At 41.8% G+C, this 25592-nt stretch overlaps 1 protein-coding gene across 2 annotated transcripts in view; it reads right to left on the bottom strand.

Moving 5' to 3' along the window:
- Positions 1-22581: 22581 nt before the first annotated feature.
- Positions 22582-25592, bottom strand: part of LOC133550056 (protein LBH-like) — a 34794-nt gene continuing 31783 nt past the window's right edge. For both annotated transcript variants that reach the window (XM_061896079.1, XM_061896078.1), the window contains one exon: positions 22582-23665. In XM_061896079.1, the coding sequence (XP_061752063.1) occupies positions 23471-23665 (195 nt within the window). In that variant the 3' untranslated portion in view covers positions 22582-23470. The remainder of the gene's footprint in view (positions 23666-25592) is intronic.

Genomic DNA, 25592 nt, shown 5'->3' with positions numbered 1-25592 from the left:
TTATATATAATCGAATCGCGACCCCAAGAATCGATATTGAATCGAATCCTGGGACACTCAAAGATTCGCAGCCCTAATATATGTTAGTGCGTCTGCCTCACAATACAATTGTTTGATATACATTACTCTATAGAACATTATTATTGTGTTCCAAGTGTACAAATGTTTACTAAAATATCAATCAATCAATCAATGTTCATTTATATTGCCCTAAATCACTAGTGTCTCAAAGGGCTGCACAAACCACAACACAAACCACTACGACATCGTCGGTAGGCCCACATAAGGGCAAGGAAAACTCAGACCCAGTGGGACGTCGGTGACAATGATGACCACGGACTTTTGTCAAGTCTAGAACCCATTATTCTTGTTTACAATGTGTCTTATATAGAAATTTTAAGGTCCTGAGTAATCCTGGGTTCAATCCCGTGCTCGGGATCTTTCTGTGTGGAGTTTGCATGTTCTCCCCGTGACTACGCGGGTTCCCTCCGGGTACTCCGGCTTCCTCCCACTTCCAAAGACACGCACCTGGGGATAGGTTGATTGGCAACACTAAATTGGAACGTGAGTGTGAATGTTATCTGTCTATCTGTGTTGGCCCTGCGATGAGGTGGCGACTTATCCAGGGTGTACCCCGCCTTCCGCCCGATTGTAGCTGAGATAGGCACCAGCGCCCCCCGCGACCCCAAAAGGAAATAAGTGGTAGAAAATGGATGGGATGGATGGATATATATATATATGTATATATATCAATCAAATACATGTGAAAAGTTTAAAAAGAAAAAAATCGTCCAGCTCTTCCTGGGGGATCCCGAGGCGTTCCCAGGCCAGCCGGGAGACATAGTCTTCCCAACGTGTCCAGGGTCTTTTCCTACTGGCTGGACGTGCCCTAAACACCTTCCTAGGGAGGCGTTCGGGTGGCATTCTGACCAGAGAGCTTTGCCTTCCGGCTCAGCTCCTTCTTCACCACAACGGATCGATCCAGCGTCCGCATTACTGAAGACGCCGCACCGATCCACCTGTCGATCTCACAATCCATTCTTCCCTCACTCGGGATCAAGACTATATATATATATATATATATATATATATATATATATATCCAAGTGGAGGAGTTCAAGTACCATAGGAGTCTTGATCCCGAGTGAGGGAAGAGTGGATTGTGAGATCGACAGGTGGATCGGTGCGGCGTCTTCAGTAATGCGGACGCTGGATCGATCCGTTGTGGTGAACAAGGAGCTGAGCCGGAAGGCAAAGCTCTCAATTTACCTGTCGATTTACGTTCCCATCCTCACCTATGGTCATGAGCTTTGGTTTATGACCGAAAGGACAAGATCACGAGTACAAGCGACCGAAATAAGTTTCTTCCACCGGGTGGAATCATGTATTTGATTCCTTTAATTGTATGTGTTTAACTTGCAAATTGACATGTATTCTTAAAGAATGCAACCTTTTTCAAAGCAACTTAATCTCACTCTATTGAAAATGCCATTACTCATAGCCTGTGCTCGCTTTTTTGCTCTTTCCTCATTCTCAGGTTGATTGCATGTCTCGACTGATTTCAATCTCCTGCGTAGAACCAGCATCGCCTTTTTTTAAAGTAGAGCATGTGTCATTTGTTTCTTTTACCCGCGCTCACGCCGCCGCTCCCGTGTTACACATCATGATGTCAGCATTTAGTGATGTGTGTGTGTTGTGAGTGAGTCAACCACGGCCTGACAGACAGGGTTAAAAAAAAAAAAAAAAAAGAGTGAGAGGGTGAGTGCACGTCAAACTCAAGACTTTTCCATGACCCGCTGCCTGTGGCATGCACTCTATCTAATAGACCTGAGTGTACCATGCCTGCTTTATCAGGATAAACCTCTCAGAGGTCAACACATCACTTCATACGAGGAGGGTGAGCGGAAAATGTGGCGTCTCTTTGCCAGCTCACCTTTAAAAGACGAATGAACTAATGTGATTAATGATGGCCGTCTGAGATCATCTAAGGATATTTGATCGCAGGGGTATTGCCTCGTAACATTTGGACAACGGGGCTGTAACTATGTCTATGGATGTTCTCGTTCTTGCCGTAACTGGATGGCCACTCAGCAGAGCACACATTGTTAATAAAAGTGGAAACGTGTATCTTTGTCAGTTTGATAGCCAGCAGACTATGTCATAGTTCATGAAGGATGAGGTGCATCAATCAGTCTGTACCATTTTTGGTTAGGGGGATGACTTATTAGAATTATTTTAGAGAGTACCAACTATATGACAGACTAGGGTTGTACGGTATACCGGTATTAGTACCGTATTTTTCGGACTATAAGTCGCAGTTTTTTTTCATAGTTTGGCCAGTGTTACGTCTGTTCGGCATTGTGATGCCGGGTTCGATTCCCTCGAGGATGCGTCAAGTGAACACAGCAAAGGTAAGATATACACAATTTATTTAAATAACAAAAAGAGCTATATAACAAAAATGCTAGAGCTAGTAGAATGAAACAAACAAAGGACGCTAGCATAAAAGCTAGGATATACAACAATGAGAAATAAACTGGCACGTAGGCACATAAAACAGTAAAACAAAAACTTCAGCATGAGAACTGGAATGAACAATGAATGGCTAGCGTGAAAAGCTTAGCGAGAATATTCATACTTGAGAGTATTGCAGGCGTAACTTGTTGCGTGAAAAGCAAATCATGAACCCAGGCTGAACAAACAAAAGAGGACGGCTTATAAAGTGACTGTGATTATCTGTAGCAGGTGTGCGGAGCGTGAGCAGCAGGTGAACTGATGAGTAACCATGGTGACCGACTTAAACAGGTAATAATGGGATCAGATGGAGTGAAAATAAAAATGGAACAATAAACAATAATATGTGGAGGATCCGAAAAGTGGATCTCAACAGCCAGGGGTGCGACTTATACTCAGGAGCGACTTACAGTGGGGCAAAAAAGTATTTAGTCAGCCACCGATTGTGCAAGTTCTCCCACTTAAAATGATGACAGAGGTCTGTAATTTTCATCATAGGTACACTTCAACTATGAGAGACAGAATGTGAAAAAAAAATCCAGGAATTCAGATTGTAGGAATTTTAAAGAATTTACTTGAAAATTATGTTGGAAAATAAGTATTTGGTCAACCATTCAAAGCTCTCACTGATGGAAGGAGGTTTTGGCTCAAAATCTCACGATACATGGCCCCATTCATTCTTTCCTTAACACGGATCAATCGTCCTGTCCCCTTAGCAGAAAAACAGCCCCAAAGCATGATGTTTCCACCCCCATGCTTTTTGTTGCACCCATTAACGTATTAATATATTTTTTGGTATTTGGAATTTGGTATGGTGTTCCTGGGATGCAACTCAGTATTCTTCTTCCTCCAAACACGATGAGTTGAGTTTATACCAAAATGGATACATGGATGATACAGCAGAGGATTGGGAGAATGTCATGTGGTCAGATGAAACCAAAATAGAACTCAGGGGCGACTTACAGTGGGGCAAAAAAGTATTTAGTCAGCCACCAATTGTGCAAGTTCTCCCACTTAAAATAACGACAGAGGTCTGTAATTTTCATCATAGGTACACTTCAACTGTGAGAGACAGAATGTGAAAAAAAAAACAGGAATTCACATTGTAGGAATTTTAAATAATTTATTTGTAAATTATGGTGGAAAATAAGTACTAGGTCAACCATTCAAAGCTCTCTGATGGAAGGAGGTTTTGGCTCACAATCTCACGATACATGGCCCCATTCATTCTTTCCTTAACACGGATCAATCGTCCTGTCCCCTTAGCAGAAAAACAGCCCCAAAGCATGATGTTTCCACCCCCATGCTTCACAGTAGGTATGGTGTTCCTGGGATGCAACTCAGTATTCTTCTTCCTCCAAACACGACGAGTTGAGTTTATACCAAAATGGATACATGGATGATACAGCAGAGGATTGGGAGAACGTCATGTGGTCAGATGAAACCAAAATAGAACTTTTTGGTATAAACCCAACTCGTCGTGTTTGGCGGAAGAAGAATACTTAGTTGCATCCCTGATGACATAGTGCTGTATTTTACTTCTTTATCTCTTTTTTTTTCAACCAAAAATGCTTTGCTCTGGTTAGGGGGTACTTGAATTTCAAAAATGTTCACAGGGGGTACATCACTGAAAAAAGGTTGACGTAAGGGTCGGATGGTGATGCGGGATTATTGTTCTCCCAGGATGCAAAGGACGCAAAACCGGACAGGACTTTCAGGTAGAAACTGGATTTAATTATAAAATACCAATACTGGTACAAATACAGAAAACAAACCGACTGGATAATTTGCCGAGCGCACCGGAAGCTAAGGCTAACACTTAGCACAGACTATGATACTTAGCACGGGCTAGAGGACAAGAATAAACTTAGGCGGCAGTCGCGTGATGCAAAAACAAAAAAGCCAAACCGACTAACTGGCAAAGGCAGGCTTAAATAATAATGTCAGTGATGATAAACAGGTGTGCGTCAGGAGCACAAGCAGCAGGTGAAAGCAATAAACCATAGCTCGGTTGGTAGAGTGGCCGTGCCAGGAACTTGAGGGTTGGAGGTTCGATTCCCGCTTGTGCCATCCTAGTTAGACACTTTACCCACCTGCTCCCAGTGCCACCCACACTGGTTTAAATGTAACTTAGATATTGGGTGTCACTATGTAAAGCGCTTTGAGTCACTTGAGAAAAGCGCTATATAAATATAATTCACTTCACTTCACAATAAGTTGCTATGGTAACAAACCCAGAGGTGCATAAACAGGAACTAAACGGAAAAACCCAAGTGACCCGAAAAACTCAAACAGAATATGATGTTTACAAACATCACATTTCCAGTTCCTTCCTGGTATGACCAAACCACACCAGTTTTGGTTCTGGCTCCAAACAACTAAAATACACATATATTAAATTTCCCAATATTTGATGAGATTCATACGATTGTGCATCCACTTCTTTTAGGACGAGACATCCCTCTTACGTAAGGCAACGTGGGAAAGACGCACACTGTCTTTCTTTGGGCATTGAACTCTCTCTCTTTGGAGTCTATTGATAGCACTTTCTATTGGGAGGTGGGGGGGAAGCCCACTTTGTTATTTTGAACATTCTTGCCTTCAACAAGCCCTTGAAGATTCCGTTTTAAAGCTTCCACACCTGTAATACCTCATAGGTTGTACGTCTCTCTCGGCTATTGGAGCGTTCACGTCCTCGTATGTCTCCTCTCCACTCTCAAGGTGAGAAGGATTGCAGTGGAGAGAAATGAATAAGTTGCCCCATTTGAATTAGAGTTAATTGCAGCAGCGCTAGGCAACGTGCTAAAAGGACCTAATTGTCAGCTCAATGTCCAGCGCGGCTCTTAAGTGAGGGCACAGCCCCACCAGCTGACATTCCTAACCCTAACAAACAGAAAACAAGGGTCTTAGAAGGTTTTCAAACAGGCAACAGTTAAACATTCCAAGTGTCGATGATACTTTGAAAATTATAGTAGATACAGTGGTGCAAAAAAGTATTTAGTGCAAGTTCTCCCACTTAAAATAACGACAGAGGTCTGTAATTTTCATCATAGGTACACTTCAACTATGACAGACAGAATGTGAAAAAAAAATCCAGGAATTCACATTGTAGGAATTTTAAAGAATTTACTTGTAAATTATGTTAGAAAATAAGTATTTGGTCAACCATTCAAAGCTGTAACTGATGGAAGGAGGTTTTGGCTCAAAATCTCACGATACATGGCCCCATTCATTCTTTCCTTAACACGGATCAATCGTCCTGTCCCTTTAGTAGAAAAACAGCCCCAAAGCATGATGATTCCACCCCCATGCTTCACAGTAGGTCTGGTGTTCTTGGGATGCAACTCAGTATTCTTCTTCCTCCAAACACGACGAGTTGAGTTTATACCAAAATGGATACATGGATGATACAGCAGAGGATTGGGAGAATGTCATGTGGTCAGATGAAACCAAAATAGAACTTTTTGGTATAAACTCAACTCGTCGTGTTTGGAGGAAGAAGACTACTGAGTTGCATCCTAAGAACACCACACCTACTGTGAAGCATGGGGGTGGAAACATCATGCTTTGGGGCTGTTTTTCTGCTAAGGGGACAGGACGATTGATCCGTGTTAAGGAAAGAATGAGTGGGGTCATGTATCGTGAGATTTTGAGCCAAAACCTCCTTCCATCAGTGAGAGCTTTGAATGGTTGACCAAATACTTATTTTCCACCATAATTTACAAATAAATTCTTTAAAATTCCTACAATGTCAATTCCTGGATTTTTTCCCACATTCTGTCTCTCACAGTTGAAGTGTACCTATGATGAAAATTACAGACCTCTGTCCTCATTTTAAGTGGGAGAACTTGCACAATCGGTGGCTGACTAAATACTTTTTTGCCCCACTGTATAGGTTGATTGGCAACACTAAATGGGCCCTAGTGTGTGAATGTGAGTGTGAATGTTGTCTGTCTATCTGTGTCGGCCCTGCGATGAGGTGGCGACTTGTCCAGGGTGTATACCACCTTCCGCCCGAATGTAGCTGGGTTAGGCTCCAGCGCCCTCCGCTACCCCTGAAGGGAATAAGCGGTAGGAAATGGATGGATGGATTATTAGAGTTTGGGTTTCACAATTTGAATCTGTCATGATTGTTAATCTGGGTTTATGTTTGATCATGTTATGTTTTGTTTTTGGACTCTTGTTTCCTGTTTTTGCACTTTGTAGTTTTGTTGGTTTCCATAGTTACTCATTAGTTTCCACCTGGTCTCCAAGTCACGCCCCTGCCCTCAGTCCAACACCTGTTTCTCATCATCATAGTCACTATTTAAGTCATTTGTTTTCTGTTCCTCGGTCTGGGAACTTTGCTTTGCTGCTTACGCTGTACTACTTGCTACATGCTTGTGCTACATGCTACTTACTATGACCACGCACCTACCTTGCCTTGCCACGCTGATGATTGTTTTGACCACGCCACGTAAGATATTGTTTGTATTTATGCCTCTGTGCAAGTTTTTGGTTTGTTTTGTACCTTCGATAGTATATTTTGTTTATTTGTATATAGTGACGCCATTGTGTGGTTTTGTTTGGATTTTAGTTTAGGTTATTATCCGCCACTGAGCGCGCCCTTTGTCTTCCCTTTTTGTCTTATAGTATATCAATAAATTAATCATGTGCTCACATTCTCGCTTGGCTCGTTCCAAATTCCCTCTGCATCGAAGAAGCAAAACAAATCCAAGTCACAGTCCTGACACTATCTGTGTTGGCCCTTTGATGAGGTGGCGACTTGTCCAGGGTGTATGCTGCCTTCCTCCCGAATGCTGCTGTGATTGGCTTTAGCGACCCCACCCCCCGCGACTCCAAATGGGACAAGCTGTAGAAATGGATAGATGGCTGGGTTTCACAATTTTTAAATCTTTCATGACTGTCCGTCTGTGTTGGCCCTGCGATGACGTGGTGACTTGTCCAGGGTGTACAACGCTTTCCGGCCAAGTGCAGCTGATATAGGCTCCAGCGTCCCACCCCCCGCCACCCCGAACTGGACAAGCGGTAGAAAATGGATGGATGGATGACTGTCTATCTGTGTTGGCCCTGTGATGAGGCGGCCACTTGTCCAGGGTGTGCAGTGCCTTCCGCCCGAATGCAGTTGAGATAGGCTCCAGCGACCCAGAACGGGACAAGCGGTAGAAAAATGGATTGATCGATGGATAGATGGATGACCGGGGGTTGGGGGGTGGTCACAACTTACTGCGAAGATTGTTCTCCCGGGATGCAAACGCACTCCTCCGGACAAGGGTAGCAGGTAGGAACATATTTATTAATCTTACTACAAAAAGGGAAAACAACCCAAAGGCAAGCGGGCCTATCGCACACGGAAGCTAAGGCAACAAAAAAAAACTTAGGACATGAACCTCATGAAACTGCGGCATGAAATAACAAAACGGCCCTGCGACAAGGTGGCGACTTGTCCAGGGTGTACCCCGCCTTCTGCCCGATTGTAGCTGAGATAGGCTCCAGCATCCCCCGCGACCCCAAAGGGAATAAGTGGTAGAAACTGGATGGATGGATGGATGGAAATAACAAAACTTACTTGGACACAGCACGAAGCGAACAAACAGCATGAACTATGTATGGCATTGCATGAAACTAGTAGTATTGACGCCAGGCCGACTGACTGGCAAAGACAGGCTTAAATAAGGGTCTCTTGATTAGAGCAAGTGCGTGTCCCGAACACCAGAGGCAGGTGAAACTAATAAGTCGGCATGGTATCCAAAACAAACAAGGGTGCACAAAAAACAGGAACTAATAGAGTCTTAAAACTAACAGAAAATAACAACAACATAATCCAGACCACAGAGAAAAGTGCTATATAAATAGAATTCACTTTACTTCACAGCATACTTGCCAACCTTGAGACCTCCGAATTCGGGAGATGGTGGGGGGGTTGAGGTGGGGAGGGCGGAGTTTTTTGTGGTAGCGAGCGGGGATATATTGTAGCGTCCCGGAAGAGTTAGTGCTGCAAGGGGTTTTGGGTATTTGTTCTGTTGTGTTTATGTTGTGTTACGGAAATGTGTTTGCCATTCTTGTTTGGTGTGGGTTCACAGTGTGGCGCATATCTGTAACAGTGTTAAAGGTATTTATACGGCCACCCTCAGTGTGACCTGTATAGCTGTCGACCAAGTATGCTTTGCATTCACTTATGTGGGTATGTTAAAGCCGCATATATTATATCAATGGGCCGACATGTTATTTGCATGGAGGAAAATCGGACGTGACGAGAAGTTGTAGAGGACGCTAAAGGCAGTGCTCCCAATATCGTTGCCCGGTTGGGAATCGGGAGAAATTCGGGAGAATGGTTGATTTTCGGGAAGGGGCACTTAAATTCGGGAGTCTTCCGGAAAAATCGGGAGGGTTGGCAAGTATGATTCACTGTAATATTAACCACCTGGAGTTACCATTATTACCGTGTAATGTACAGCCAAATATACAACATACCTGCCAATGTTTGAAAATAAGGGAAACTTGCTAAAAAAGAAGGGAAAATCTGCAATTTGACCAATTGACAGGTTTGGTCGGTCTGACTAATAAAGACCTTATAATCCATCCATCCATTTTCTACTGCTTGTCCCTTTTGGGGTGGCGGGGGGTGCTGGAGCCTATCTTAGCTGCATTCGGGCGGAAGACGGTGTACACCCTGGACATGTCGCCACCTCATCACAGGGCCAACACAGATAGACAGACAACATTCACACACTAGGGCCAATTTAGTGTTGCCAATCAACCTATCCCCAGGTGCATGTTTTTTTTGGAGGTGGGAGGGAACCCACGCAGTCATGGGGAGGACATGCAAACTCCACTCAAGCGCAGGATCGAACCCATGACCTTCGTATTGTGAGGAGGACGCACTATACCATGGGTGTCAAACTATGGCCCGCGGGCCGAATTTGGCCCGCCGTGTAATTTAATTTGGCCCTTGAGGCAATATCAAATTAACATTACAGCTGGCCCGCCGTTATTACACAGCAGCGGTGCCGCTGTAACACCGCAATTTCTCACACTTGCCAATCCTCTCGAAGTTCAGTGCCCCTCCCGAAAATCTCCCGGGGCGAGCATTCTCCCGATTTCCACCCGGACAACAATATTGAGGGCGTGCCTTAAAGGCACTGCCTTTGGCATTCTCTACAATCTGTCGTCACGTCCGCATTTCCTCCATACAAACAGCGTGCAGGCCCACTCGCTTAATATATGCGGCTATTACACACCCATAAGTGAATGCAAGGCATACTTGGTCAACAGCCATACAGGTCACACTGAGGGTGGCCGTATAAACAACTTTAACACTGTTACAAATATGCGCCACACTGTGAACTCACACAGTTTTTTTTTGTTTTTTTTTCCAAGATGGCGCTGCTGTAGTGGCTGCTGTAGGCAGGAGCTCTGTGCTCTTGTGTCATCCTTTTGTGTTTCCCTCTTGTTTTCACGTCTTATTATATTTTTTTGCATTTTGGTCCGGGACCCTTTGGGACTGTGTGACAAGGGGTGCCACTTTCGTGACCTCTGTGGTGCTCTTTTTTGTGGACTTTTGGATCTGCCTCCCGGGAGCCTTTTGGCCATGGAGACCAGCTGCTGGGTCTCTGCTACACCGGAGTCTGTTTGGAGGGACTGGAGGAGATGCGGCTGAAGGGACAGGACCGCGGAGCTAGCACTGAGCGTTGGGACGGAGAGGCTTCGCGGTGTCTCGACTGGGTGAGCAGGTGTCGGACACCTCAGTCACCTTGGACGTATCCTCACTCATCCATGCGGACTGGACACTGGCCGAGAGAGGAGTCGGCTGTCTTGGTTGCTTTGTTGGGTCTGCTTCTGTCTCTGGGCATGCTCCCTCCTCCCCAGCAGACGATGGCGTGGAACACCGCAGAGGCCACCACAGTGGATATGTTTACTTTACTTTTTATTCATAGCTGCATGTAGAAGTGTCTGGTTGTATCTGCTGCTTTAATGTCTTTAATGTCCTCTGTGTTCTTTGATGTTTGATGTTTCATGTGTACTATGGCTATGAGTTGTTGTTTTTTTTCCCTTGGCCTCAGTCTGCACCCCCACTCCAGGGCCCAGGCTAAGACCGATTTTTTTTATTTTATTTTAATCTTCTATTCTTTTCTCCCATCCCCCTGTTTACCTGTATGTCATCTTTTTTGGAAGGGGCGCTGGAAGCCGGCAGACCCGTCAGCGATCCTGTTCTGTCTCCCTGTAATGTTTGTCTGATCTTGAATGGGATTGTGCTGAAAATTGTAATTTTCCTGAAGGAACTGTCCTGACGGAATAAATAAAGTACTATCCAATCTATCCAAACAAGAATGACAAACACATTTCGGGAGAACATCTGCACTGTAACATAACATAAACACAACAGAACAAATACCCAGAACCCCTTGCAGCACTAACTCTTTCCGGTGGCTAAAATATATTTTGATATTTACCTCGGAAGGCTGCAAATAAAAAAGAGGCATTAAATTTGTATTTAAATTTTATTTGATATGCCATTGATATTTTTAAATTATTATTATTATTATTATTATTTGAAACTCGATTTTGCATGTCACTATAAAGTTATATAAGCCTTGCTTGTTCAATATTCAATGCAAAACTTGTTTGGGTCCCTATTAAAAGGTTAATTTGTTCAACCTTGGCCCGCGGCTTTGTTCAATTTTAAATTTTGGCCCACTCTGTATTTGAGTTTGACACCCCTGCACTATACCCTGTTCCACCGTGCTGCCCTAAAGACATAATAATGTTTTTTTTTTAATTAAATTGACAAAAGTCCCACATGCAAACTCCACAGGCTGCAAAAAAAGGGAGCAGGCAATGTAGTTTCTTCTCCTCCAAACAGCCATTTATGCACTTCCGCCTAATGTCCCATATCAGGTGGTCTTCATATACTCCCGTTCCACGACTTCTTCACCTTTTTGTTCCATGTCCATCTCCCCTGTCTCCTTCTTGTTGACAGTGCCAGATATCCACACTGGCTGGGCCGTCTCCAGACAGGTTATAAATAACCGCCCGCGGTCTTAGAAAAAAAAAAAAAAAAAAAAAGTTTCCCTTTGACTTCATGTCCTGAGAGTTCTACTTTCTTCTCACACTGGAGGAACAAACCATGGGAGGAAAATATTTCTCTTACGCACATGAACATTGAGTCACGATATTCTAAAAAAAACAAAAAAAAAAAAAAAAAAACCCTGCCACACGTGCACAGGAAGACTGTGGTTCAGGATGAGGTGGCGGGATGGTTTACAATGAAATGTTAAGGAGGTGGATTACGTAAGCGGCGGTGTGGTGGAGTGTGGTGATGGTGCCTGGTTACATTCTTACTGCCGTGCACCTATGGAAAACTCTGCTTCGACTCTGACGGCGAATTGTGAAAACAAATTGCGTATTGTGTTTAGGAGCGTCGTACTAAATAGTACAAAATTTTGAGCCCTCATACAGAAAACTCCTAAAGGGTCCCCCATCCACCCTTTATAATTATAACCTGTATTTTCCAGACTATAAGGCGCACTTAAAATCATTTTCTTATCTCAAAACTCGACAGGATGCCTAATGTACATAACAGATACGTGTACTGCACTATGATGGCAATATGACTCAAGTAAACAACACCAACATTTTATATGTTAAATTTAAAATATACTAACATAATAACTAGTAACACAATAAGCAGATAAGAGATTTTCCAGAATTATCCTAGTAAATGTGTCTAATAACATCTGAATCGCTCCGACTGCACTCACCTTTTTTTTTTTTTAGCGCTTCACTCTAACTTTCCTCATCCACAAATTTTTCATCCTCGCTCAAATTAATGGGGAAATTGTCACTTTCTCGGTCCGAATCGCTCTACCTGCTGATGGCTATGATTGTAAACAATGTGAGGATGTGAGGAGCTCCACAACCCGTGACGTCACACGCACATCGTCCGCTACTTCCGGTACAGGCAAGGCTTTTTTTATTAGCGACCAAACGTTGCGAACTTTATCATCGATGTTCTTTACTAAATCCTTTCAGCAAAAATATGGCAATATCGCGAAATTATCAAGTATGACACATAGAATGAACCTGCTATCCCCGTTTAAATAAGAAAATCTCATTTCAGTAGGCCATCCATCCATTTTCTACCGCTTATTCCTTTGACCGCAAAAAGCAGTCCATAAAAAGGTCGCGGCTGTAAGCCTGGAAGTCGGTTAAAATGCCGCTGGCGGTCCGAAATAGTTTTTAATTGCAAACTGACACCTGGTAATAGAAGTCAACGCTCACTGGAGGCTTTTCTTCCTCGCTCCTACTTCCTGTTTTGCCTCTGAGCCCGGCGAGACCTTTCTTGTTACGATGATTAAAAAGTGAGGAATATCGCTCTTTTATGCCGTGGCGCTCTCAAGTCGTAAAGCCCGCGTCGTCTCCTGACATTTTTCAGGGTATTAATAGGATATTAATACATTTTCTTCCCGGAAAAAGGAAGCGGGATAGAATGTCAGTTGATTGTTTCTCCGCCAGGAAGTGAGTCTGGCTGCCGGTGGTCACGTGATCACCTGAGAGGTTTTCTGTGATCCGAAAGTGTTGTTTGTTCCTGTAAGGCCCCGGTTTCCCCCCCATTAGTGCTTTTCCGTGCGAGCACTTTTTTATTAGTCTTGTATCATTGTGGTCGCGCTTTATGGGAAGAGCGTGAGGAGCTGCATTTATGTCCCCTTTAACGGTGCGCTGTGCTCCATGTGTTAGCATGACCATGCTCTCGGAGGCCCGTCCCAAACGCGGCAGGACGGGGATTCAACTGGCCCCAATCGTCGCAGTTTACCTGACACACGAAAAGTGACGAACTGGGGAGGGTGGGTACCATCCACTTTAGCCGCAAAATGGAAGTAGAGTGTCAAATGTCTTAAAATGGGTTTTGTGGCAACTTCACCTTTGGCCACAACATCAGATGCTTTATGGAGTGGCGCTTTCCATTATTTTCTGCAGACTGTATTGCAAAATGATGATGAGTTCATGTTTTTTTTTTTAGTAATTGACAATGTTTTCTGTTCAGTAACGGTTTTAAGTTTCACAATTTTGACTAAAAATATTTCATACTTACTAAACCGTCCCATGTGTGATGTCTGGAGAAGTGTTTTTATGTATATTTGCACGTGCTATCCTAATGTAATCAATCTGTTTTTATAATACCGCATCTATCCATCCATCCATCCATCTATCTATCTAGTCAGCAGCAAATGTTTGTCTTAAAATGGGTTTTGTGGCAACTTCAACTTTAACCACAACGCCAGTTGCTATGTGGAGTAGCACTTTCCATCATTTTCAGCAGACTGCATTGCAAAAATTATTAACCCCGCCTCCTCCTCTCATGCTAAATCCACCCAGAAATGGGACCATGTGAGTCCTTCCCTTACTGTGATTCATATATACCGTAAATTCCGGACTATAAGCGGCTACTTTTTTCCTGCACTTTGAACCCTGCGGCTTATAAAACGGTGCGCCTGATTTATTTATTCATTTTTTTCACTAATTGAGAATGTTTTGTGTTCAGTAATGTTTTTAAGTTTCAAAATTTTAACTAAAAATATTTCATACTTACCAAACCGTCCAATGTGTGATGTCTGAAAGAGTTTTCATGTATATTTGCACATGCTATCTTAATGTAATCAATCTATGTTTATAATACAGCATCCACCCATCCATCCATCCATTCATCCATCCTTCCATCCACTCATCCGTCCATCCTTCTATCTTTCTTAGTCAGTAGCATATGTTTATCTTAAAATGGGTTTAGTGGCAACTTAAACTTGGACCACAACGCCAGTTGCTATGGGGAGTGGCGCTTTCCATCATTTTCAGCAGACTGCATTGCAAAATGATTAACCCCGCCTCCTCCTCTCATGCTAGATCCACCCACAAACGGGACCATTTGAGTCCTTCCCTTACTGTGATTCATATATACCGTAAATTCCGGACTTTAAGCAGCTACTTTTTTCCAACACTTTGAACCCTGCGGCTTATAAACGGTGCGCCTGATTTTTATTATTATTTTTTTTTTCACTAATTGAGAATGTTTTGTGTTCAGTAATGTTTTTAAGTTTCAAAATTTTGACTAAAAATGTTTCATACTTACTAAACCGTCCCATGTGTGATGTCTGGAGAAGTGTTTTCATTTATATTTGCACGTGCTATCCTAATGTGATCAATCTGTTTTCATAATACTGCATCTATCCATCCATCCATCTATACATCCATCCATCCATCCATCTATCTATCTAGTCAGCAGCAATTGTTTATCTTAAAATGGGTTTTGTGGCAACTTCAACTTGGACCACAACGCCAGTTGCTATGGGGAGCGGCGCTTTCCATCATTTTCAGCAGACTGCATTGCAAAACGATTAACCCCGCCTCCTCCTTTCATGCTAGATACACCCACAAATGGGACCATTTGAGTCCTTCCCTTACTGTGATTCATATATACTGTAAATTCCGGACTATAAGCAGCTACTTTTTTCCTACACTTTGAACCCTGCGGCTTATAAAACGGTGCGCCTGATTTATTTATTCATTTTTTCACTAATAGAGAATGTTTTGTGTTCAGTAACGTTTTTAAGTTTCAAAATTTGGACTAAAAATATTTCAAACTTTCTAAACCGTCCAATCTGTGATGTCTGAAAGAGTGTTTTCATGTATATTTGCACGTGCTATCTTAATGTAATCAATCTATGTTTATAATACTGCATCCATCCATCCATCCATCCATCCACTCATCCATCCATCCTTCTATCTCTCTTAGTCAGTAGCATATGTTTATCTTAAAATGGGTTTTGTGGCAACTTCAACTTGGACCACAACGGCAGTTGCTATGTGGAGTAGCACTTTCCATCATTTTCAGCAGACTGCATTGCAAAAATGATTAACCCCGCCTCCTCCTCTCATGCTAGATCCACCCACAAATGGGACCATGTGAGTCCTTCCCTTACTGTGATTCATATATAATGTAAATCCTAGACTATAAACAGGTACTTTTTTCCTACACTTTAACCCTGCGGCTTATAAAACGGTGCGCTTAATTTATTATTATTATTTTTTTCACTAATTGAGAATGTTTTGTGTTCAGTAATGTCAAAATTTTGACAAAAAATATTTCATATTTACTAAACCGTCCAATGTGTGATGTCTGGAGGAGTGTTTTCATGTATATTTGCACGTGCTATCCTAATGTAATCAATCTGTGTGTATAATACTGCATCCATCCATCCATCCATCCATTCATCCACTAATCTGTACATCCTTCTATCTATCTGGTCAGCAGCAAATATTTATACTAAAAATTTTGTTTTTTTTGTTAGTTTTTTCGCTAATTGACATAATGTTTTGTGTTCGGTAATTTTCTTATAAAACTAACTGACACTGTACACAGCCTCAGTTGCTGTGCATTGCGCTTTCCATCATTTTCAGCAGACTGCATTGCAAAAATAATTAACCCGGCCTCCTCCTTTCATGCTAGATCCACCCAGAAATGGGACCATCTGAGTCCTTTCCTTACCGTGACTCATATATACCGTTAAATTCCGGACTATAAGCAGCTATGTTTTACCTACACTTTGAAACCTGCGGCTTATAAAATGGTGCGCCTAATTTATGTTTGTAGTTTTTTCTCTAATTGACATAATGTTCTGTGTTGGGTAATCTCCATTAACCCGAGCAAAGGACTGAAAGAGTGTGTTACTTTTTTTGTGCTCTGGCGGCTACTGTTTCCCTACACTTTGAACCCTGCGGCTTATAAAACAAAACATTTTGGATTTTTGTTTGTTTTTTCGCTATTTGACATAATGTTCTGTGTTCGGTAATTTTCTTATGAAACTAACTGACACTGTACACAGCCTCAGTTGCTGTGCATAGCAATTTCCATCATTTTCAGCAGACTGCATCGCGTAAATAATCAACACCAGCCTCCTCCTTTCATGCTAGATCCACCCAGAAATGGGACCATATGAGTCCTTTCCTTACCATGACTCATATATACCAAAAATTCCGGACTATAAGCAGCTATGTTTTACCTACACTTTGAACCCTGCGGCTTACAAAACTAAAAATTGTGCTTTTCAGTTAGTTTTTTCGCTAATTGACATAATGTTTTGTGTTCGGTAATTTTCATTAACCCAAGCAGAGGACTGGAAGGGTGTGTTACTTTTTTGTGCTATGGCGCCATCTTTTGGACAAGTTTGCTCACGGCAGGTGGTGCGAGTTAGCGCTTTCCATCATTTTCAGCAGACTGCATTGCAAAAATAATTAACCCCACCTCCTCCTTTCATGCTAGATCCACCCAGAAATGGGACCATATGAGTCCTTTCCCTTACCGTGATCTATATATGCTGTAAATATCAGGCTATAAGCAGCTATGTTTTACCTACACTTTGAACCCTGCGGTTTATAAAACTAAAAAAAAATTGTTTTTTGTTTGTTTTTTCCCTAATTGACATAATGTTTTGTGTTCGGTAATTTTTCTTTAAAACTAACTTACACTGTACACAGCGCTTTCCATCATTTTCAGCAGACTGCATTGCAAAATGATTCGCAAATACTTAGTTAGCCAGGGGGCGTTAATGTCCCGCTTCTACATTTCCTGTCAACAGAGGTAAAAATTAAAGTAAAGGTAAAAAGTGTGTGTGTAAGTGTGTGTGTGTGTGTGTGTGTGTGTGTGTGTGTGTGCGTGTGTGTGTCTATTAAGAGTGTTGTCAGAGTAAAGTCACTGCTAGATCATCTCGTTCATTCTCTGCATTCTTTCCGATGGAAACAATCTTAACGCTGATCCCAGAGTGTCAGCCTGGTCTGACCTGCCAACCCCTGCAGTCTCTTTAACGCCGGGTCCTGAGTCCAGCTGCTCCACGTAGACGACGACACACATACAGTGGGGCAAAAAAGTATTTAGTCAGCCACCGATTGTGCAAGTTCTCCCACTTAAAATAATGACAGAGGTCTGTAATTTTCATCATAGGTACACTTCAACTGTGAGAGACAGAATGTGAAAAAAAATATCCAGAAAGTCACATTGTAGGAATTTTAAAGAATTTATTTGTAAATTATGGTGGAAAATAAGTATTTGGTCAACCATTCAAAGCTCTCACTGATGGAAGGAGGTTTTGGCTCAAAATCTCACGATACATGGCCCCATTCATTCTTTCCTTAACACGGATCAATCGTCCTGTCCCCTTAGCAGAAAAATAGCCCCAAAGCATGATGTTTCCACCCCCATGCTTCACAATAGGTATGGTGTTCTTGGGATGCAACTCAGTATTCTTCTTCCTCCAAACACGACGAGCTGAGTTTATACCAAAATGAGTTGAGTTTATACCAAAATGGATACATTTGGTATAAACTCAACTTGTCGTGATTGGAGGAAGAAGAATACTGAGTTGCATCCCAAGAACACCACACCTACTGTGAAGCATGGTGGTGGAAACATCATGCTTTGGGGCTGTTTTTCTGTATTTGGTTGACCAAAAACTTATTTTCCACCATCCATCCATCCATTTTCTACCGCTTATTCCCTTTTGGGGTCACGGGGGGCGCTGGCGCCTATCTCAGCTACAATCGGGCGGAAGGCGGGGTACACCCTGGACAAGTGGCCACCTCATCGCAGGGCCAACACAGATAGACAGACAACATTCACACTCACATTCACACACTAGGGCCCATTTAGTGTTGCCAATCAACCTATCCCCAGGTGCATGTCTTTGGAAGTGGGAGGAAGCCGGAGTACCCGGAGGGAACCCACGCATTCACGGGGAGAACATGCAAACTCCACACAGAAAGTTCCCGAGCCTGGATTTGAACCCAGGACTGCAGGAACTTCGTATTGTGAGGCAGACGCACTAACCCCTCTCCCACCGTGAAGCCATTATTTTCCACCATAATTTACAAATAAATTCTTTAAAATTCCTACAATGTGAATTCCTGGATTTTCTTTTCACATTCTGTCTCTCACAGTTGAAGTGTACCTATGATGAAAATCACAGACCTCTGTCATCATTTTAAGTGGGAGAACTTGCACAATCGGTGGCTGACTAAATACTTTTTTGTCCCACTGTATCTGATGGACCGCTGTTGTTATCGCCGCCATCTGAAGCCAGGGGTTTTGGTCCTGTGTTGGCTCGCAGAAGTACGTAAACGCCATTTTTACACGTATTTGTTACATTTTGCTGTGAATCCATATTTCCTTCAAAGGGGAACTACGTTTTTTTTTTGGTTTTTTTTAGACATTTGCCTGTCATGCGCCACCTTTATGTGAGGCAAGGACACACGTTTTTCAGTTTTTTATGCATTCAAAATCGTAAAAAAATGCTAGCAAGAGGTGGATGACGATGTCGCCATACAGCCGCGATCAAAAGTTTGCATGAACTTGTAAACAACATGATGTCAACTCTTATTTTTTTGTGTATAGCAGGGGTGACCAACGTGGTGCCCGCGGGCACCAGGTAGCCCGTAAGGACCAGATGAGTCGCCCGCTGGCCTGTTCTAAAAATAGATCAAATAGCAGCACTTACCAGTGAGCTGCCTTTATTTTTTTTAATTGTATTTATTTACTAGTAAGCTGGTCTCGCTTTGCTCGACATTTTTAATTCTAAGAGAGACAAAACTCAAATAGAATTTGAAAACCCAAGAAAATATTTTAAAGACTCGGTCTTCACTTGTTTAAATAAATTACCTTCTTTTTTTTACTTTGCTTCTTATAACTTTCAGAAAGACAATTTTAGAGAAAAATACAACCTTAAAAATGATTTTAGGATTTTTAAACACATATACCTTTTTACCTTTTAAATTCCTTTCTCTTCTTTTTTGACCATTTAAATCATCCATCCATCCATTTTCTACCGCTTATTCCCTTTTGGGGTCGCGGGGGGCGCTGGCGCCTATCTCAGCTACAATCGGGCGGAAGGCAGGGTACACCCTGGACAAGTCGCCACCTCATCGCAGGGCCAACACAGATAGACAACATTCACACTCACATTCACACACTAGGGCCATGGATTTGAACCCAGGACTGCAGGAACTTCGTACTGTGAGGCAGACGCACTAACCCCTCTGCCACCGTGAAGCCCTCATTTAAATCAATGTTCAAGTATTTTTTTTTATTGTAAAGAATAATAAATACATTTTAATTTAATTCTTCATTTTAGCTTCTATTTTTTCAACAAAGAATATTTGTGAAATATTTCTTCAAACTTATGATTAAAATTCAATAAAATTATGCTGACCAATCTAGAAAATCTGTAGAATCAAATTTAAATCTTATTTCAAAGTCTTTTGAATTTATTTTAATTTTTTTGTTCTGGAACATCTAGAAGAAATAATGACTTGTCTTTGTTAGAAATATAGCTTGGTCCAATTTGTTATATATTCTAACAAAGTGCAGATTGGATTTTAACCTATTTAAAACATGTCATCAAAATTCTAAAATTAATCTTAATCAGTAAAAATTACTAATGATGTTCCAAAATGAGTTTTTTATTTTTTTCAAAAAGATTCAAATTAGCTAGTTTTTCCCTTCATTTTTTTCGCTTGAATTTTGAATTTTAAAAAGTCAAAATAGAAGATAAACTGTTTCAAAATTCAATTGATTTTTTTCGTGTTTTTTCTTCTTTTAAAACCGTTCAATTAAGTGTTTTTTTCATCATTTATTCTCTACAAAAAACCTTCCGTAAAAGGGGAAAAAATGTACGACGGAATGACAGACAGAAATACCCATTTATATATATATATATTGATTTATTTACTCAAGGTAAATTGAGCAAATTGGCTATTTCTGGCAATTTATCTAAGTGTGTATCAAACTGGTAGCCCTTCGCATTAATCAGTACCCAAGAAGTAGCTCTTGGTTTCAAAAAGGTTGGTGACCCCTGTGATAGAGTGATTGGAGCACATACTTGTTGGTCACCAAAAAAAACCATTCACGAAGTCTGGTTGTTTTATGAATTTATTATGGCTCTACTGAAAATGTGAGCAAATCTGCTGGATCAAAAGTATACATACAGCAATATTCATATTTGCTTACATGTACCTTGGCAAGTTTCACTGCAATAAGGCGCTTTTGGTTTTGAATTGTTGACCACTCTTGACAAAATTGGTGCATTTAAGCTAAATTTGTTGGTTTTCTGACATGGACTTGTTAAATCTCTACTATGCAACGTGAAATACATTTATCAACAACACCCAGAAACGCCACCAGCTTGGCTTGGCTTGGCTTGGCCCGAGTTCATCTAAGATGGACTGATGCAAAGTGGAAAAGTGTTATGTGGTTTGACAAGTCCACATTTCAAATAGTTTTTGGACACTGTGGACGTTGTGTCCTCGGGAACAAAAAGGAAAAGAACCATCTGCATTGTTATAGGAGCAACGTTCAAAAGCCAGCATCTGTGATGGTATGGGGGTGTATTAGTGCCCAAGGCATTGGGTATTTCTTGGTCACAAAAAACATTCAAGAAGTTTGGTTCTTCTATGAATTTATGGCTCTACTGAAAATGTGAGCAAATCTACTGGGTCAAAAGTATACATACAGCAATGTTCATATTTGCTTACATGTACCTTGGCAAGTTTCACTGCAATAAGGCGCTTTTGGTTTTGAATTGTTGACCACTCCTCTTGACAAAATTGGTGCATTTCAGCTAAATTTGTTGGTTTTCTGACATGGACTTGTTAAATCTCTACTATGCAACGTGAAATACATTTATCAACAACACCCAGAAACGCCACCAGCTTGGCTTGGCTTGGCTTGGCCCGAGTTCATCTAAGATGGACTGATGCAAAGTGGAAAAGTGTTACGTGGTTTGACAAGTCCACATTTCAAATAGTTTTTGGACACTGTGGAGGTTGTGTCTTCTGGAACAAAAAGTAAAATAACCACCTTTATTGTTATAGGAGCGATGTTCAAAAGCCAGCATCTGTGATGGTATGGGGGTGTATTAGTAGTGCCCAAGGCATTGGGTATTTCTTGGTCACAAAAAACATTCATGAAGTTTGGTTCTTCTATGAATTTATTATGGGTCTACTGAAAATGTGAGCAAATCTACGGGGTCAAAAGTATACATACAGCAATGTTCATATTTGCTCACATGTCCCTTGGCAAGTTGCACTGCAATAAGGTGCTTTTGGTAGCCATCCACAAGCTTCTGGTTGAATTTTTGACCACTCCTCTTGACAAAATTGGTGCAGTTCAGCTAAGTTTGTAGATTTTCTGCTATGGACTTGTTTCCTCAGCATTGTCCTCACGTTTAAGTCAGGACTTTGGGAAGGCCATTCTAAAATTCTAGCCTGATTTAGCCATTCCTTTACCAATTTTGAGGTGTGTTTGGGGTCATTGTCCTGTTGGAACACCCAACTGTGCCCAAGACCCAACCTCCAGGCTGATAATTTTAGGTTGTCCTGAAGAATTTGGAGGTAATCCTACTTTTTTTATTGTCCCATTTACTCTCTGTAAAGCAGCAGTTCCATTGGCGGCAAAATAGGCCAAGAGCATAATACTACCACCACCATGCTTGACGGTGGGAATGGTGTTCCTGGGATTAAAAGGCCTCACCATTTCTCCTCCAAACATATTGCTGGGTATTGTAGCCAAACGGCTCATTTTTTGTTTTATCTGACACCACAAGGACAAAGATAACACCTTATGGAGGAGAGTTCGGTGGTCCTCCAGATTCTTCAAGACAACCTAAAACTGTTTTGCAGAATCAATATCAAAGGACAAGTACTGTATTATTCGGACTATAAGGCGCACTTAAAATCTTTTCATTTTCTCAAAACTCGACAGTGTGCCTTACAACCCGGGGCACCTAATGTACGGAATAATTATGGTTGTGCTTACTTAACTCAAAGCTATTTTATTTGATCCATGGTGAAATGATAAGTGTGACCACCCCCCACTTCCCGAAATCAGAGCTCTCAAGGTCGGCAAGTATGGTGACAGCAACCGAGGCAGAATAAACACGACAATAAAATGAGTTTGACAGGTGAGAGAGAGCATTTCTAAACTAGGACGCCACATTTAAAAAAATAAAATAAAAATCACACCGTTGGTTTAGCAAATTCCAAGTTTATTTATAGCCTCTGTAACGGTCAGAGAAAAGTGGTCTAAATAGAAAAAAAAAAAGAAAAAAAAAAAAAAGATGGCAGCTAATCTCCCTGAGCTTTACAAAAAAACAAAGTGGGACATAAAAAAAACAATCCTGTACACAGACATCAACTCACCCACTCAGTCATTTGCGTACATGAAGTGAAAAGGAGAATTTTCTGTCAAAGATGGGATGGAAAAACAAAAAAGTTGGGACCAGTTACCTAAATAATAAACTGGTGGTTTTTTTTAAGTCTTCAGTGTATATTTAGTGAAAGTAATGGCTGTTTGGCAAAAACGAAGAGGAAGACCAGGAAGGCGAGACAACACTTTGCATTTACTGGGAACAATTATTTACACCTTCAACATTTCTCACAATGCTTCATCCTGAAGAACTTCATCGCCAAACCAATGATCTTTCCTCGGATAAACAGCAGAACTTGCTCTACCGTTCGCACAGAAGACCTAAATCCTTGGCTCACTTCCAACACAGGACCACAAGTAAAATCCTCAGAACACTTTTACACCCACATCACGGAACATTGGGGGGGGGGGGGAGACGACTATTTAGGGTGGCGGCAATCACAAGTACTTGGAACACCGATCAGGGAGGGTGAACACAGGGACTGGGGGTAAGTCCGCTTTTCAAGGGGGGCCATCTTTGGGGAGAACACGCCGCAGTCGGTGGAAGAGCCGTCCGTGGAGGCGATGAGTGTGTGTTGAGTCTCTTCTTGATGAAGTGTGTATTGCTTCTCTTTGCAGGGCGGCAAGATGTCCGCCATGTTACATCTGCTGGACGTTTAAGGTGCAGCGTGACCAGTGCGTGAAAAGAGGGACAGAGTCCTCACCAGGGACTTAGCGCTGGGAGGTGGGCGTCGCCTGTCCGTTTGGGATGATGCCGTTATCCTCGTCCTCGCTGACCAGGAACTCCTCTGGGGGCCAGCGCAGCTCGCCGCTCTCCACCTCGCCCTCCGTAGGCTCTACCACGATGGACGGCAGGCGATCTTTCAGCTTGCAGCAGCGCTCGAAGTCTGAGGGGTCGGGGAATATCTGCACCGGGGAGAGAGGCAAGAGTTAGCTAGTTTATTTCTATCAGTGTTTATTTATACAGCCCTGTCCACTATGGACTGGACTCTCACTATTATGTTAGATCCACTATGGACTGGACTCTCACTATTATGTTAGATCTACTATGGACTGGACTCTCACTATTATGTTAGAACCACTATGGACTGGACTCTCACTATTATGTTAGATCCACTATGGACTGGACCCTGACTATTATGTTAGATCCACTATGGACTGGACTCTCACTATTATGTTAGATCCACTATGGACTGGACTCTCACTATTATAATAGATCCACTATGGACTGGACTCTCACTATTATGTTAGATCCACTATGGACTGGACTCTCACTATTATGTTAGATCCACTATGGACTGGACTCTCACTATTATGTTAGATCCACTATGGACTGGACTCTCACTATTATGTTAGATCCACTATGGACTGGACTCTCACTATTATGTTAGATCCACTATGGACTGGACTCTCACTATTATGTTAGATCCACTATGGACTGGACTCTCACTATTATGTTAGATCCACTATGGACTGAACTCACTATTATGTTAGATCTACTATGGACTGGACTCTCACTATTATGTTAGATCCACTATGGACTGAACTCACTATTATGTCAGATCCACTATGGACTGGACTCTCACTATTAGATCTACTATGGACTGGACTCTCACTATTATGTTAGATCCAGTATGGACTAGACTCTCACTATTATGTTGGATCCACTATGGACTGGACTCACTATTATGTTCGATCTACTATGGACTGGACTCTCACTATTATGTTAGATCCACTATGGACTGGACTCCCTATTATGTTAGATCCACTATGGACTGAACTCTCACTATTATGTTAGATCTACTATGGACTGGACTCTCACTATTATGTTAGATCCACTATGGACTGGACTCTCACTATTATGTTAGATCCACTATGGACTAGACTCTCACTATTATGTTAGATCCACTATGGACTGAACTCACTATTATGTTAGATCCACTATGGACTGGACTCACTATTATGTTCGATCTACTATGGACTGGACTCTCACTATTATGTTAGATCCACTATGGACTGGACTCCCTATTATGTTAGATCCACTATGGACTGAACTCTCACTATTATGTTAGATCTACTATGGACTGGACTCTCACTATTATGTTAGATCCACTATGGACTGGACTCTCACTATTATGTTAGATCCACTATGGACTGGACTCCCTATTATGTTAGATCCACTATGGACTGAACTCTCACTATTATGTTAGATCCACTATGGACTGGACTCTCACTATTATGTTAGATCCACTATGGACTGAACTCACTATTATGTTAGATCCACTATGGACTGGACTCTCACTATTATGTTAGATCCACTATGGACTGGACTCTCACTATTATGTTAGATCCACTATGGACTGACCTCACTATTATGTTAGATCTACTATGGACTGGACTCTCACTAAATACCGATAATTTTGAAACATACCGATAATTTCCGATATTACATTTTAAAGCATTTATTGGCTGATAATATCTGCAGTCCGATATTATCGGACTTTCCTATATAAATACTTACAAAAAGAAGAAGTACAATCCACAAAAATGGTCATAATTAACAATACAATAATTAGCAATACAGAACAACGAATGTGCAAAAAACTACTTGCAATATTGACGCCAAATTCTGCCAGTTTGTGAATGCAACCTTGCTGGTTGCATAATAAACAGATGTAAGAAGACGAAACCAAGCACAGATAGTTGGTTCCAACCACTTATGCTGGCATCAGTGCCGCTATGGAACCGGGTTTCCTGGGGTAAAAGTGGTTGAAGAATCTTGCCAAAGACAACAACAAGGAAGTGAAGTGAATTATTTTTATATAGCGCTTTT

The sequence above is a fragment of the Nerophis ophidion genome, linkage group LG03 (genome assembly GCF_033978795.1).
Source record: "Nerophis ophidion isolate RoL-2023_Sa linkage group LG03, RoL_Noph_v1.0, whole genome shotgun sequence".
Classification (NCBI taxonomy): domain Eukaryota; kingdom Metazoa; phylum Chordata; class Actinopteri; order Syngnathiformes; family Syngnathidae; genus Nerophis; species Nerophis ophidion.
The sequence above is the reverse complement of the archived record's forward strand: the minus strand, read 5'-3'. Positions and strand labels throughout refer to the sequence as shown.